The following is a 17,242-nucleotide window of genomic DNA, read 5'->3' on the forward strand; positions in this document are numbered from 1 at the left end:
TGCTGAGTTGATTTGAACTGCCAACACTTTGGTGAGTAGCCAAGCAGAAATTGTTCACACCACTCAAGGACGTCTGGAGACAATACAGAGATCCAACCCCCCCCCCCACGCAGTTTCTCCTGTTATTAGCATCTCACATTAGTGTGATCTGTTTGTTACAACTGATGAACCAATATTGATACATTATTACTAACTGAAGTCCACTATTCCCATTTGGGTTTCCTCTTTGTGTTGTATAATCCTATGGGTTTTGACAAATACATCATGTCCTGTATTCACCATGGCAGTATCCTGTAGAGTAGTTTCACTGCCCTAAAAATGCCCTGTGCCCCACCTATTAATCCCCTCTTCACCCCCTGGATCCTAGCCACTGTTGATCTTCTTGCTCTCTCTATAAGCTTGCCTTTACCACAATGTCATATAGTTGGAATCACAGAGTATGTAGCTTTTCAGATTGGCTTCTTTTGCTTCATAATTTGCATTTAAGGTTCTTCCATGTCTTTCACAGCTTGATAGCTCATTTCATCATTAGATAGTACTCCATTGTATGACATTTTTTATTTATTCACCCACTGAAGAACATCTTGGTTGTTCCCAAGTTTTGGTAGTTATGAATAAAACTTCTATAAACATTTGTGTGCAGGTTTTCGTGTGGACTTAAGTTTTCAGCTCATGTGGGCGAATACCTAGAAGTATGGTATTTACTGGATTATATGATAAGCCTTTGCTTAGCTTTGTAAAAAATCGGTGGACTCTCTTCCAGACTAGCCGATCAGTTTGCATTTCCACTAGCAATGAAGGACAGTTCTTTTATTTCACGGCCTTTCCAGCATTTGGTGCTGTCAGTGCTTTGACTTTTACCCAGAAAGCCACTTCACTAAAACCTTTGTCTTTTGAAGTAATTAGAGATTCAGGGGAAGTTACAAAGATGGTACAGAGAGATCCTGTGAACTCTTCCTGTTTTTCCAAACGGTTCTACCCTCTGCCATCAAGTCGATGCTGACTCCTAGCGACCCTACAGGACAGAGTAGAACTGCCCCATAGGGTTTCCAAGGTTGTAATCTTTATCAAAATTAGAAAACTGACATTGGTGCAATGTGTGTATGTAGTTCTATGTCATTTTATTCCACGTGCAGTTTGTGTAACCTCCACCACAATCAAGCACAGAACTATCCCCTCCCCACACAGGTCTCTCATGCTCCCCCTGTGTAGTCACAGCCACCGCCCTCCTCACACTCCCACCTAACACCTGACCACCACTAACCTGCTCTCCGTCTATAATTTTGCGACTTTGAGCATGTTATATACGTGAAATTATACTGTATGTGATGTGTTGTGATTGGCTTTTTTCACTCAGTAAAATGCCCTTGAGTCTATCTTACTTTCTGTGTAGAGTAGTGCTCTGTGGTATGGTTGTACCACAGTTTACCTATTCACCCACTGAAAGAAGTTTTAGCTGTTTCTAATTTGGGGCTATTACAAGTAAAACAGCCTCATATGGATGCAAACCTGGATGATGAATAAGGAAAACCAAAGAAGAATTGATGCCTGCGAATTGTGGTGCTGGGGAAGAATATTGAATGTACCATGGACTGCCAAAAGAACGAATAAATTTGTCTTGGAAGAAGTACAACTAGAATGCTCCTTAGAAGTGAGGATGGTAAGACTTCATCTCACTTAATTTGGACACGTTACCAGGAGGGGCCAAACCCTGGAGAAGGACATCATACTTGGTCCAGTAAAGGGTCAGTAAAAAGAAGAAGACTCTCAACAAGATGGATTGACATTGACACGGTGCCTGCAGCAATGGGCTCAGACATAGCACCAATAGTGAGGATGATGCAGGACCAGAAAATATTTTGATCTATTATACGAAAGGTCACTATGAGTCAGAACGAACTCTGTGTCACCTAACAAAACAACATGGCAGATGTATAAGTTTTTAAGTAATTGACAAGCTGTTTTCCTAAGTGTTTGTAACATCATACATTTCTACCAGCAATGCATCAGTGTTTAGAGAGGTTTGGCTATACAGATGATGATAATAGTAATGAAAATAATATCTCTGCTTATTTTCTCTTTCTTTATATTTTGTTGAATGAGTTTAGGATAGACTTTACTATAAACTCTCCATTTATCTTAAAACAAACCTCAAATGTTTTGGCATCTAATTCTAGAGGCTGTTTCACTGGTGCATTTAACCAACAAAGAATCAAGACCAAAAGTGTGCTCACTAAAATCAATGTATAACATGTTTTAGCATATTATAGAGTTGGTCAGTCCGCATTATGCTTCTTTTTAATAAAATTCCCTTGGAAAATATAGTTTTCCCCATAAAATTAAGTATCAGCATGTTAAGTTCTAAAAATAAAACAAGCAAGCAATACTCTTGTTTACTTGTTTTAAAATTGTCATTGGGTTCATGGCTGGTGTTCCATACTCGACATGTTCACACACACAAAAAAAAGGATTCAAAATATGAACTGATGCTGCCTGGTAAGAATATATACGCCTTCATGCAGAAATGAATTAAAAATACTGGCAACCTAATAGTTCCAGACACCACAGTTTCTCATGCTTTTTCTCTCCTGTCTGTAGCCCATGGTAGAAAGGGACCTGTGTATTTATCTTTGATGATGCAAAGGTGAAGGAGACCACCATGATCTGGGTGCATTAAAGGGCCTTCTCCTAGCACAGTGAAATGTTCCTTACAGGACACAGAAAACCCAAGAAATAGCAGGCAAGGAAACCTTCTGGATCTACATATGTCCAAAACTCAGGAATACAAGTGAAAGCAATTACTGTATTACAATGCAATTCTCATTTTCTCTCTTATTTCTGCTTCTTTTTTTTGAATCTGTAGGAAAAGGATGATTTTCACTCCATGTTGATTTGAGAAAACTTTTATGAAGCAATGTGAGCAGATGGTGAGTTCAGATACACGGGGAGGAGTAAGGATGAATAAAAAGGAAACTGGGGAAAAAGGAACACAAGGTGCTCTAAGCAACATCGGGGACCTTCAGGTCAAGGCTGGGGCTGAGGAAACTCATCGATGGTAACATTTTCTATAGGGTCAGTGAACCAGGAGTGAGCCAGATCCTGAAGAAGCATTCTATTCATGGAAGAATAAGAGTGAAGCTCAAATCTTTTTGTGCTGTGAAGAAGCTGGGAGACAAGGTTCTTCCTTGAGTGTCACCATCTTCACTTCAGCTCAGGAGTCCTGGAGAAGACAGAGAACAGTGTGGTTTCCAAACCTAACTCTATGAACAAATGCTTTTCCCCCTCTTTCCGACCCTCAGGTTATAGCAATGCAGTCAGAAGAAAGAAAAAAAAAAATGCCTTAAGTCTCCGTGACCCAATGCTACTCTAGAGCACAGGGCTTTTAAGCAGAAAGAAGAATCTCAGTACAAACTGCCTGATCAGAAGTCTGAATTCAGTCTTTCCAGATATTTCTGTCTCTTGTCTTGTCTCCTCTACTATAATTGTAGGAGAACCAAATCTCATTGTAAAAGGCAATGAAAGTGTATTACCTGTTGGTTGAGGTCCAGAGCGTGCTGGGGAAGAGAGAAGAAGATGTATGTTTATAAGATGTAGAGCCACATCTGTCCCCACACACCACGTCCTCAGTTCTAGGTCTCCCACCTGAGATTTCTCTAACACCACACGCCATATCACATAACGGCAGAAAAGAGGGCCGAGTCTGAGAGCCTGCAATCTGTGAAGCTTCTGCCACACGAATCCAGTAGCATTTTATTTAGCTTCAGTAGTTCCTCTTTCATCTGCCCCAGGATCCTGACCCAAGATCTCCATGCACAGTAGCCTTTCTTTTACCTGCCACAGGTTATGACCCCTGTGCTTTGACAAAAGAGCAATGGGCTCTTTATTTCTGCATGCCCCAAAATTTGGGATTGACAGGAAAACAAAAGCATTATACAAGATCATTGCTATATAGAAAAATGAGTTGAACAAAGCCCTATTTCCTCCTCAGGGGAGTCCATGGGGAACCCCAGCTCCCACCAGCTTCCTTACCCTTCTGGTTCCTGAAGTGGATGAACAGCCCCGCCCCAAGGAAGAGCAGACCCAGAACCAAGCCCCCGATTCCACTCAGCACCTTGCTCTGTGCAGATCCCGATTGTGCCCCTAAGAGAAGAAGCCAGCTTTAGTGATTTTTACCCCAAATCCAACTTCTCTAATTGAGATTCTGAGATTCAGAGCTTTGAGAATGGGGGAAGAAGTCTGTTCTGCAAAATAGAATAACTGGTCACTTGAGGACGACAAAGTTTTCACAATCTTGTTGAGGAGGTACAAGGTTGATGCACTGAACTCATTAATATCACACCCTGACATGAGGTTTGACCACACATCTGATGTGTGAGGAGCCTGGGACTCAGTGAGCTTCAGTAGCTTGTCTAGAGTGACAGAGCTAATAAAGGGCAGAGCTGAGATCGCATTCCCCTCAGGTCAGGAAGGGCCCTGCATTGTAGAGGACGCTCCTCTCCTCAGATCACAATGACCATCTATACAGCTCAGAGCAACAGCACAGGAAGCGGAAGCCCAGCCGAGGAAGCAGGGGCCTGGTACCCAGGGCCAAGAGGGTGACTGTGTCCTGTGATATCATGAGAAGATTCAAACAGGGACTATTTCATTACTGCCTGCTAGGCATAATTACCTCCCCAGGGGTATAGGTATTTGTGGAAAGGATCACAGAGCTTCTACCCTCAGTGACCTGTGCTGAAGGAGGGGAGAACATGAACCAAACGAAAACATGGTGTGGGAAGAAAAGAAACCCTACACTCAGGAATAAGCAAAAGCCCCCTTCTTGCTGAGTGAGGAACTAATGAGGTCAGAGAGCTTCTCACTCCATTCCACTGTGACAGGGCTCGTCAGGCTTGGGTGGTCCACTTGGCAGGAGTAAACTTCTCCACTCTGAGGAATGGTTTCAAGCATCACCAGGATCTGGAAGGTCCAGTCTCCATTCTGGATCAGGCCTGTGGAGACAACCCCAGCCTCCTCTTCCTGGCCATTCCGGAACCATTTGACTTCAATGTGTCCTGGATAGAAACCATTCACAGAGCAGACCAGGAGGCTGTGGTGCTGCAGGGGCTGAGTCTTTGCCAGATACACAGTCACCACAGGCTCAACTAGGAGAGAAAAGGCAGAGAGAAAAAGTGAGGAAGTCGTAGTAAGTCTTCTTGGCTGTCTTTTTGTCTCTCTTCAAACCTAGTCTGTCATATTTTTTTTTTTTAAATTGCTGTCTAGTGGATTTTGACTCATAGCAACCCTACACGGTTTCCCAGGAGCAGCTGGTGGACTCAAACTGTCAATCTTTTGGTTAGCAGCTGAGCTCTTAACGACTATGCCACCAAGGCTCCCAAGTCTTGCTCAGGTCTCCCTCAAGTTGGCCATGTGGCCATAAGAGTCAGTATGTCAGGGGCCTTGAACTTAAACCATTAGATTTGAGAGACATTGGTAACATTGTGGGTTTTTAGATAATTGAAACAGTTATTCACTGCTTTAATCTTCGTAAAGCATATAGTGTTTAATGAAAAGCATGGCTTTAAGTGCCAAGGTGGCTGGGCTCAAATCCAGGCTCTGCCTCTTACTGGATGTTCCTGGGAGGTTTTTTAATTTCTTGGTGCTTCAACTTTCTCACTTGTGGTGAGGAATAATAAGTTAATAAACTTATCTCTTAGTGTTATGTGAGAACTGATGCAATTAAAATACACAAAACAGTAACTGGATTTAGTATTCAATATTTGTTTGTTATTTATTATCCTTGTTTACTCTGAGAGAAAAGGTGATTCAAAGTGGTGTGGAGAGATTGGGGAACAGCAGTGGGATAGGTGGGGAGATAAGAGCATGGAGTCCTAGAATGCTGTCTGGATGCGCTCACACCTTTATAGCCACAGAAATGGTTCTACCACTGGGAGGCAGGAATAGACAGAGGTGATTCTCTAACTCTGTGAGTTGAGTCCCAAGGAAAGCAGGGGGGTCTGGTGGGATAAAGTCATAAGGGAAGCCATTCATTCAAAAAAGTTCTAATATGTACTGTCCTCTGTTCAATGTCTCTCCTTTTTCAAAACAAACATATCTAGTATTGGAATTGTTACCCTTTTACAATTGTCTCTCTTTCCAAACTGACATTTGAGGTCAGGGCAGTGTCTGGGGCTCATTAATATATGTGCTTAAGGCTTTGGCCAATCTTGGAGACTAGCAGATCCTCTGTAAATACAACTATTTTTTAAAAACAAGGAGAAACTTGGGAGGCAACTTTTTCACAATGTCACAAAGTAGTAGATTTAAGATTGATAGTAAATCATTACCAACAATTTTGCAAAGCCTTTCATTTAATCAAAATGTTTAAATTCTTAACATTGAAAATAAGAGAGTCAAAGTATAAACCAGAAAGTGAAGAAAATGTGGAATCAAATAGCAGCAATAGGTTAGTAATCTTACTTCCTAGAGAACCCATTTCTCTGAAAAAAAAACTAGAACCCTAGAGATAACAGTCAATAAATAATTCTTAGAGTAGTAATTAAAAATGGCCAATAAATATATGAAAAAACATTTAATAGCCTCAGAAATAAAGAAATGGAAATTAAAAATAAAAAAGAAAATTTCAACCGAATATTCAGCAGAATTAAAAAAAAAAAAAAAGACCTGACAAAGGAGACTATGGGGTAAATTGTGTTACAACCATACAAAAGAGTAATATGAAGCTAGTTGAATAATGGTATTTTAAAAATTGCAGCATCAGTATGTTAGTAAAAAAATATACTTCAAAAAAACTATTTTCAGAATTATTTCAACCATGTAAAAATATATACATTAAAAAGATAGCAAGAAATTTAGACCTAAAAGAAGCCTCAGAAAGGTTAGAGGTGCCTTAGAATTTCCTTCTCTTCCACCGCCCAAAAGATAAATAAATAAACTACTCCGCCGGTACTTTTCCCTCAGTGAAAAACTTACGCAAGCAAACAACACACACTTTTTATTTCGGGGATTCATGGCTGAGAAGGTCCTGTGTTAAGGACAGCCTGGGAGGAGCCCCACATTATCCCACATGTTGACTCTCCCATCTCCCCTCCCCCTCAGCTCTCCCCACAGCGGCCCCAGGAAAACCTGAGGGCCCCCCTCCTGTACCCACAAATCCCACACACCACACTCTGCCTCCCTTTGCCCCTCACACTCCAGCCTGCACCACACACACACACACACACACACACACACACACACACACACACAGTCCCCCCCCCCGCCCCCCAGCGCTCACCTCTCCGCTGCACCGTGAAGCTCTCACCAACCCCGTAGTTGTGTCTGCAGTAATTGTCCACCTGGCCCCTCTTGCGATCCAGGAGCTCCTTCTGGCCGTTCCAGTACTCGGCGTCCGGCCGCCCCAGCTCCGTCACCGCCCTGTACTCCCCCACGTCGCTGTCGAAGCGCGCGTACTCCTCCCGATTGTAGATGTATCTCTCCATAAACCGCACCCGCTCCGTCCCGTTGGTGAAGTGACACTCAGACTTAGCCATCTCCAGGAAACGTGCTGTGGGGACAGGAAACATGCGGTCACCGGCGGCCTCTCCGGAAGAAACTGACGGCGAAGCCACCAGTCAGGGGCCCCTGGCGCGAGGTGGCGGCACTAAAGACCCCTGAGGGGCTCCACCCGCGACACCAAGCCACCGGCCTGTGCGGCTTCATCTTTCACCCGCCTGATCCTGATTGAGGCCCCGCAGGGCGGAGGGCGCCCGCCTGGTCCCAGGTCCTGTGATCCTCTCCTGCTTAGACACTGGGCGGGACACCTCCAGGTCGGGGCCAGATGAGGATTCGCCCCCATCCCCGCCGTCTACGGAAACCCTGGTGGCTAGTGGTTAACAGCCAGGCTACTAACCAAGAGGTCGGCAGTTCAAATCCACCAGGTGCTCCTTGGAAGCCCTACGGGGCAATTCTACTATGTCTTATAGGGTCGCTATGCGTCGGGAACCACTGGACCGCATAGGGTTTGATTTTTGGTTTCGGGTCTACACCACCCATTCCTGAAGCCTCCCATCCTCTCACCTCCCACAGTTCTTCACCTGTTTCCCTGAACACTTGCCACCTCCTCCATTCTGTAGACACTTCTGTTGTCCTGACCTGTGACCCCTGTGCTGCCCCCTGGGAATCCAAAGGAGGGAAAATCAGATTTCTCTCCTCCACTCAGGGAGCTGAAATTGTAGTGAAAGTGCCACATAAAAACCAAACACACAAGACATTACACAGGAGTGAGAACTGTCAAAAAAGGAAAAGTGTGGCCTTCTGTACAGAGGATAATGGTGGGATCTGGATTGCCTTAGGTGCCAGAGAAGGAAGGACACTCTGAAATGTGACATTTAAGACGATGTTAGGGATTCAATTGTGTTCCCCCAAATATGTGTTGTAAATCCTAATGAGTTTTCTTTGTTACGTTAATGACTCAGTATGACTGTAGGGTGTGTCTTAAGTCAATCCCTTTTGAGATGTAAAAAGAGCAGTCTGAACAACAAGCAGACATGGGGGAAGATAGATGCCAAGCCACATCTAGGTCTCCCAAAAGAGAAATTCAAAGACACAAGAACTTCCCTCCAGGGCCAACAGAGAGAGAAACCCTTCCCCAAGAGTCAGCACCCAGATTTCAGATGTCTAGTCCCCTAAATGGAAACCCTAGTGGCACAGTGGTCAAGAGCTATGACTGCCAACCAAAAGGCTGGTAGCTCGAATCCACCAGGTGCTCCTCGGAAAACCTATGGGGCAGTTCTACTCTGTCCTACAGGGTCTCTATATCAGAATCGACTGGATAGCAACAGGTTTGCTTTTTTGGGAGCCTCCTAAACTGTGAGAAAATAGATTTCTGTTTGTTAAAGCCACCCACCTGTGGTATGTCTGTTATACCAGCACTAGATAACCAAGACAGACAACATGAAATACTAAGCTGATGTGAGCTAGGGGAAGAGTGGGGCGTGTGTGGATTTTGGGCTAGCAGGTAGGCACAGTGCAGGTAAAGGTAGTACCATGTGCAAAAGCTCAAAAGAATCTATGAACTTCTTCAAGAAACCAGAAGAAAAGACTTCACTGAAGCACAGAGAGTGAAGGGAAAGGGACAGAAAAGATCCGGCTGGAGAAATCACACGGAGCCAGGTACTTAAAGCCTTGTAGGTGATGTTAGGATTGTGGATTTATATAGAATGTAATAGGAACTGAGAAACTATTGTTTTGAGCAGATTAATACCATGATCTAATACAGGTACCCTATTCCTTATTTACATTTCAAAATCCAAAAATTTCTGAAAACAAGAAGAAAAAAGAAGCATTTTGTAACTTTGGTGCCGAAACTCATTTGGCAAATCTGGCCAGATGAGATAAGGGGTGAGATGTGTGTCAGAGCTCTGATGTACCATACATGCTTCTGTACATTCTTCTGAGCTTTGTTTTTAAGTTTATTTGACTATGAACTGTGAAACTGTCAAAAAAAAAAAAAAGTTAAAGAATAACCTCTTAGTTTAAAATGATAAAAATAAAAGGACAAGTCAGATGTTCAAGTATAGAATATAGAATCACTGCAGGCCTTTGAGGCATCACAGTTAAAAATACTTGTGGCAGTCACCCCCATGGATGACTTCAGAACATAAAGGCAAGTTGTTGAAAGTTAGCAGAGATGCTAATGACCAAGAACTCATGAAATATTGAAAACCATTGCATAAGGCAAAAAAAAAAAAAGTTAAGATCCTGAACTTGAATTTATTGAATAAATGCAACTACAAAGTGGAAAATTTTCTAATGTTTTGGCAGGGAAAGAAGCTAAAATAAACCATGAAAAAGTGAGTTGGGAGGTGTGTGTATGTCTAACCTATGAGTCTAGAACTTTCAGAAGCAGCACAGTGTAAGCCAGTGTGTGTAACTCTATTGACATTTTGGACTGAATAATTCCTCGTTGTGGAGGGCTCTCCTACGCATTGTGGATGTTCAGCAGCATCCCTGGTCTCACCCACTAGATACCAATAGCATCTTCAGTTGTGACAAAGAAAATTCCTCCAGACATTGCCAAGTGCCCCCTGAGGGACAAATTGTCCCTGGGTGAGAATCACTGGTGAAAACCATCTGAGAAGTCTGTGGTGAAGAAGTCCGTGTTCACTATGAAGTAGATGAAAATTACATGGAAAATTGTGCCAAATTACATCTGATGAAAACCTTAGTGGAGAACAAGTTTATTTTGCTGGAAAAACAGATCTGAACTGGGACTGGATTCTTAAAGAAACAGAAAATTCCTGATGTCTAAGGAGAGAGTAGAAAAAGCTCTGATGGATTCTCACAGCAGGTGTGCTAACGCTCACGCTCTCCCCAAACACAGTGAGCAGTGCTCAGTGCCACTGAATTGTCCACGCAGAGACTGTGAGATGGGTGCCTGTTTTGTGGTGCATATTTTCACCACAATGAAAAAAAAAGAGAGTAATCAATGGAAAAGCCCAAATTCAGGATGTCTGAAAGGAGTATTTTATGTGTGCTTTAATTTTCAAAAAGAAAAACATGGAGAACCAGAGATCTGATTTCTGTCTGGTTTATTAATCACTCTCTATCAGTGGCTTAAGTTCATTATACAAAAAAAAAAAAAAACCCAGCTGCCATCGAATCGATTGAAATGGGAGAAAAATATAAAATTGTATTGTCTGTGTACAACTGTTCCATACACACTCTTTCCTGAACTTTGTGTAAAAAGTAAACTTTATGGCTTTCAATTTCTCCCGGTGAGACATCTGTATTGAAGCCTGTGTCCGAGGACTCTTTTGTCCCACGAAGAAAGCTGCTGCCGTTGAGTCAATTACAATTTATAGCGACATTATAGGTCAGTATAGAACTGCGCCATAGGGTTTCCAAGGCTGTAATCTTTATGGAAGGAGCCCTGGTTGCACAATGGTTAAGCGATAAGCTGCTAATTGAAAGGTTAGCAGTTCAAATCTAGCCTCCACGGGAGAAAATACCTGGTGATCTTTTCCCGTAAAGATTTCAGCCTAGGAAACCCTTTGGGGCAGTTCTACAGTGTCATACAGGGTCCCTATGAATCTGAATTGACTCAGCGGCACACAACAACAACAGTTATGGAAGTAGATTGCCACATCTATCTCCTACAGGGCAGTTGGTGGGTTTGAACCGCCGACCTTTAGGCTAGCAGCCCAGAGCTATAAACAGTTTTTAAACTCTGTATTGCCGCAGTTTACAGATGTCAAGGAATCCAAAACTTTCTGGAAAAAGTCAATTGCTGGTGCTTGTTAAGATGCTAAAATTAAGAAATCAACCTTTAGAAATGTTTGGCACAGACTGTGAGCTGTCCTGACTTTGCAAATGAGCTAGCTGATGACGGTTTGAAAAACTGTCACGTCAAGAAGGAGAAGAAAATGATAACAAACTTCAATATATGATGGACGTTCATCAGGGAAAGGTTTCAATAAGTCAGAGGAAGCTGACATCCAAATTACTGAGCACTGACAATGAGGCCCCTGCTGGGCATTCCTGGGGTGACAGGAACATGGCAGTGGTGACATGGAGAGCTCAGGTGGAAAGGTCCCCAAAGGTGACATGGTGAGAACAGGGGATCAGTTAATTAACAGCCTTGAACAGGTGCATTCACTACAGAGCCTGAGCGTGTGGCAGCTTCCTCAGTGAGGGAGACGCTGCTGACACAGAGCTGCAATGGTGCTGCGAGGAGCTTTAAAATGACAGTCTAGGGAGCGCTGCTTCTTCCTTTGTGAATTTCATTCCTGGAAAAAATGAATTGTCCAACCCAACTTGATGATGAAGAGAATAACGACCCTGATTTACCGACCTCTCTGAGATCCTCAGGGAACAGGATGTAATAAGTGTGGATATGTATTAGCTTAATATTTAGCTTAACGCAAGTCATATGTAAGTTGGAAGCATTACTCAATATTTTCTCTCAGAAAAACATATTGGAATATTTATTCTATATTTACCTATTTCATTTGCTATTTCTTATTATCAAGATTGTCTCCAATACTACATAGGGCTATTCTTCCATAAACCTGAGTATTCAGAGGTTTGGGTGTAGAAATATTGATGTGTTTGGTTATAGGTTACTTCTCTTTATTCCAGTGAAGATGTTTGTAATTAATTGGGAAAGTTAATTTTTTAAATCCAAAATTCTAATTTCCACAGGACATCTGGCTCCAAGAACTTCAGAAATGAAATTCTAGATCTGTATATATTTTCAGGTATCACTGACAACACAGTAAAAAGTGAAGTGGATATGGACAAAGGCAAGAGTGGAAGAAAAGAGATGAGTTTGGGGGCTTCTAGAGTAATCCAGGCACGAGATGACAGCGGACTGAACAATGGCAGTAGACAGGGACCTAGAGGTGGTGGGCAGACTTGAGACTTATTTTGGATGTCACATTCATGGATATGTGGATGGAGAGAAAAATCATAGCTTGCACTGAATTAAGAGTACAGTGCATCAGGAAGTATTTCCAGTGCTTTACATATATCGCCTCTTTTAATCCTCAGAACAACTCCATGAAGGAGATAGTATTTTCCTCATTTTACAATTGGAGCAACAAAACCCCTGAGGGGCTAAATGACTTGCCCATAGCCAAGTATTTCATGGCAGGTGAAGCAAGGATTAGAGCTCCGGAAATCTGGCTCCGGTGTCCTAGCACTTCACCAGGACATGATTCTAACTTCCTGCAAGTCCTCAATTACATGTTCTGCCACAGCTTCTGTGCCTGTGTCCTTAGTAAAGATTGACAGTGACCTCATTATTCCAAATTCACTAGATGGTTCTCAATCATCATTTCAATTTCTCTGCAGTTTTCAACACTGGCCACCGCATCTTCTAACCTTATCAAACTGTTGAAATACTTAGACTTTTTCACTTCCCCTTTTCATCCCAGGTTCTCATAACCATAATCAGTACACAGGCATCACACAGGAACTCTGCTAATTTCACTCTACACACCCATATCTGAATTTTCAACCCTTCCAATTATACGTCTTGTACTCAGTAACTGTAAAATGTTGCTACGCTTTATGTTTCTTGTGAGAATTACTGGTTTTGTGCCTAACCAGTCAACATTGCCTACAAAGATACTCTAGTGCTTCCTTGCTATTGGCCAAACATCTCTGGTTCTCAGTTCCCCCCAACTTCTCTTCAAACCAAAAAAAACCAAACCCAGTGCCATCGAATGATGACGAACTTCTCTTCAGGCCCTTTTATTCTTATATTTTAAGTCCAGCTGACTCTCTGATCCCAGAGTACTGTCCTTTCTTGAGGCCACCTGCTCAAAAGAGTCATCTTTAATCCTGAGTTCACTTCTTAACCCCCACTGTATCTTCAAACACTTCAGCCTCCAACCTAAATATACCACTGAATCTGCCAATGTCAAGTCCACCAAAGCCAGTGCTCACTTCTCTGTCATGTTCTCACTTCAGACACTTCTTAGTGCTATCCACCAGAGCTGGACACTGCCACCTTCTTGTAACCAATTTCCTTTCCTTGGCTTCTGTGCATCATCACATTCTCTTAGTTTTCCTCCAACAAACACCACTGGTTCTCCTTCTCAGTGTCCCTGGCTGACTCATCCTTCTTAGCTCAACTTTTAATGTGAAGATGTCTCTGTGTGTGGCCTTGGGAACCTCTTCTTGTTTTCTATCTATACTGTCTCTCCCTATGTGACCTCCTCCATTTTCTTGCATTTAATACAATTGATGACACCACCTTGTATATCTCCAGCCCTGGGCTCTCCCTAAGTTCAAGACTCATATTTAACTGACTGCTTGATAATTTCTCATGAATGTCAAAAATGACATATCAAGCCTCACTTAAACAAAACTTTTATTTATAGCTTCCCACTTCAAATCATTTCCTCTCTGATGTCCCCTGGCTCAATAAAGGGTACCAACATCCACCTAGTTATTCAAGACAAAATCCTTAGAGATCAATTTGATTTTCTGCTTTTCCTCACCACTTACATTTTATTCGCCCATAAGTCATCCCAAATATATCCTAAAATTGTCCATGTTTTTGTCTTTCTCACTAGAGCACTAAATGAAGCCACAAGCATGACTTCTCTGTAGAATTCTACAATGTTCCTTAACGGTTTACTTGCCTTCATTTGTGAACCCTATAATCCATTCTACATATAGTAGCTAAAACATACATATATTTCTTACCATGGCTGTCAGGGCCTTAAATAATTTGACTCCTGACTCCTTCCCCAACCTCATCGAACGCCACTCTCCACCTTGCTCACTGTGCTCAGTCACTGTAGCCTTCTTTCTCACCTTTAAAGACAGCAAACATCCTACCTCATCTAGACCTTTCCCCTCTCCCTGGAGCACTTGTCCCTTAGATCTTCACACGGCTGGCTTCTTCTCATCATTCATGTCTCAGCCTGACATGACTTTCTCAGGGAAAATTCCCTATTCACTCACTGTAGAAAGAATTTGGGATCCATATGATAGAGATAGAAAATCACTGAAGAAAATGTCACAATTTTTTTTTTAGAACTTGACTTCACATAGCCTGGACACAGTGACAAAGTTAACTCCCTACTCATCCCACCCCATAATAGCTACCAGCCAACGTCTTCACTTACATCGGGTGTCCCTGGACAAAGCCAGAGGAGGACTCAGCATCATCAGTATCAGAGTCAGAGCTGCCATCCAGGTGCCCCAGGGGAACCACAAGCACACCATGCTGGAGAACAGGAGAGCACAGGGTAACAGAGGAACAGGGAAGTCCCCTCAAGGAGACCTGTGACCCTCCTCCACTCACATCCCAAAGAACTCATTGTATTGCCTTCGGATTGGGTAGTCTTGGATTTGACAACCAATCAGCATTTGAGAGAAACAGCATCATCAGTTGCTGGTCAGCTACTTAGTATGAAGGTCCTCTTCTGAAGCTTGGACTTTCCTTCATTCAGAGGGTTTTTTCAAGATAGTACTTTAAAGATTTGATCCAACTACATCTAAAGCCTTTTAATTGACCCCTGTTGTGAGGCAGCCTGTGCTGGTCAGTGATGTATTTAAGCTTAAACACAAGTTTAAGCCCTTTGGAAGTCTTCATCTCTCCTATGGTAGGAGAAGGAGCTGTTTGGACAAGCATATGTGTGTGTGTTTAGGAGGAGATGTGGTGAAGGAAAGATGACTGCAAGTTAGGAGACTTTTAATCTTTAATCTTGATCAACTTAACTTTGTGCTCTAGATTTGGGAAAATTCACTTTTCACAGGAGAAATAAAGACATGGTGATTTTTTTCAGGAATCTCAATACTGGAAAATGCTGTGAATCTTTGAGCCCTTAGGAGCCCCCTCAAGAAGCAGCATTCCCTGGTAACTGAGGAGCTGACAGAATTATAGTTTTTGATGAGAGAGTATAGTCTGTACCTCCTTAGAGGTAGGGATGCTTCTGATAAACAAAAGGAAATTGAAAGTTACTCCATAATCTAACCTGGGTGAAAAGATTTTTCATGTTTTTCTCCTGATACTGTCACTGTTTAGAGGCATCTCCAGCATACATGGGAGGCAATCTATGTGGAATGGACGGTCTTGAAGGCACCTTTACACAACACTGAACCTAATAATGTAATAAGGTAAATGGTTCAAATCAAAGGCTTCAAGGGGCTGAGAGATCAATAAAGGACTCAGGGTCAGCCTTTGGCACAAGAAGCCGGCTTTACAATAATTAATATTTGTGTGGGAAAGTGTTCAGTCCCTTGCTCTCAGCTCCCATTATGAATTTCTCACCTACCTGGGGATATTTTTCTGAATTGACCCTCTTCCCTTGCTTAATCCTAGGGAATGAGATAGGGAGACTTTGCTAATTAATAACTCACAGAACAGTCAGGAAATAGAAAACTGTGGAAAAACTAGGAATTGCATCCTTTGATGTAATCATATAATTCGAAACACATCATTCGACTTTTAGGTAACTATTAAAGACATCAAAATAAATGGAACATCTCTGATTCAGAATAAACTTTGGAGAACAACTACTACATCTAAAGTTCTGCAGTAATTCACATCTCCCACGCTTCTGACAAGCAGTCATTCTTTGTGTGACTTAGTTAATATTCTAGTGAGAAGATACTCAATATTCTACAATAAAAGCTGATTAAACTTTATCGAGCAATTTCTGAGCATTTTACTTTCTACTAAGGATTGTACTGAGAGCTTTTTGAGTATCATATTTTTATTTAATTCTCACTTGAGTTGAGTACCCTTTTTATCCCTGCAGATGAAAAAAAAAAATGATGGAGATTAAACAAGGTTTATAAAGATACAAGGCTAATAAATGGTACATTCCAGGTTGAATCAAGTTATACGTGATTCCAAACTCCATGAGCTCAGTCATTATACCACCTACATTCAATGTCTGAAGGCAAAAGTGTCCCTTATATTAAAAATATTTTTATCACCTTAATTCATGGATTTGACTAGTCAGTAAGGCTATTCCTTTTAATGAATGGCAGCATTTTCTATCATTTAGGGGAGCTTCTTCATTTTCTTCATAACAATTCTACTTTCTTTAAAAGATTTCCCTTATCACCATCCTTACTCTCCTCTACAAGTGACAAAATTTGAAATTATGTAGTGACCTCCGTAGTCTCTTTGTTATTAAAGATTAACAGTGACCTCAACATTCTCAAACCCAGCCTGTTGTTCTCAGTCATTATTTCAGCTTTCTCACCACAATGCAGTGCAACACCTCAAGTGCAGTTTGACCATCTCAGAATTGAATAGAAATAGCGTCTCATTTTGGAGAAGTGTGCTATGACAAGGTGTCTGCCTCTTTATCCAGCACAGAATTGACTGTTATTTTTCAAAATCCACTTTGGTGTTCTTCTCGGCCACAATCTAAAAATTCCAGGTGGTTTTGACAATGAAGAAATTGATCAATCTGTTGAGCTGTACCAACTTCTTTACCATCTATTTTGTAGGGCTTCTTGTAAAGTGTATGTCTGGAATGCTATTTTTGTTCTCCAAAACAAAAAATAATACCATTTAGGACTTATTTTACTGAGAGCTTACCTTTGTAGATGGAAAACTTCTATCCATCCTCCAAAGCCAAACTACCTAAATGAAATCAACTTGAATATTTATAAAAGGTTCCCCAAGGGGAGAAGACTCATTTGGACAAGTCCTTCTACATGTTGTGCCTGTCAAACAAATCAACTCTTTCAATATTGTAGACCTATTTTAAGAAACTTGAAGCATACCAGT

At 41.9% G+C, this 17,242-nt stretch overlaps 1 protein-coding gene across 2 annotated transcripts; it reads right to left on the bottom strand.

Moving 5' to 3' along the window:
• Window positions 1-2,887: 2,887 nt before the first annotated feature.
• On the bottom strand, window positions 2,888-14,786 carry LOC100675728 (DLA class II histocompatibility antigen, DR-1 beta chain-like). 2 transcript variants are annotated; one of them, XM_064285154.1, is made up of 6 exons: window positions 14,619-14,786; window positions 7,274-7,543; window positions 4,860-5,141; window positions 4,030-4,140; window positions 3,531-3,554; window positions 2,888-3,220 (listed from the first exon to the last, which is right to left on the bottom strand). In XM_064285154.1, exons 1-6 carry the CDS (start codon window positions 14,716-14,718, stop codon window positions 3,207-3,209), a joined length of 801 nt encoding a protein of 266 aa, XP_064141224.1. In that variant the 5' UTR covers window positions 14,719-14,786; the 3' UTR covers window positions 2,888-3,206. The 2 variants fall into 2 exon arrangements, with proteins under 2 accessions (XP_064141224.1, XP_064141226.1); XM_064285156.1 differs by lacking the exon at window positions 4,030-4,140.
• Window positions 14,787-17,242: the final 2,456 nt, after the last annotated feature.

This window comes from Loxodonta africana, chromosome 1 (assembly GCF_030014295.1).
Source record: "Loxodonta africana isolate mLoxAfr1 chromosome 1, mLoxAfr1.hap2, whole genome shotgun sequence".
Taxonomy (NCBI): Eukaryota; Metazoa; Chordata; class Mammalia; order Proboscidea; family Elephantidae; genus Loxodonta; species Loxodonta africana.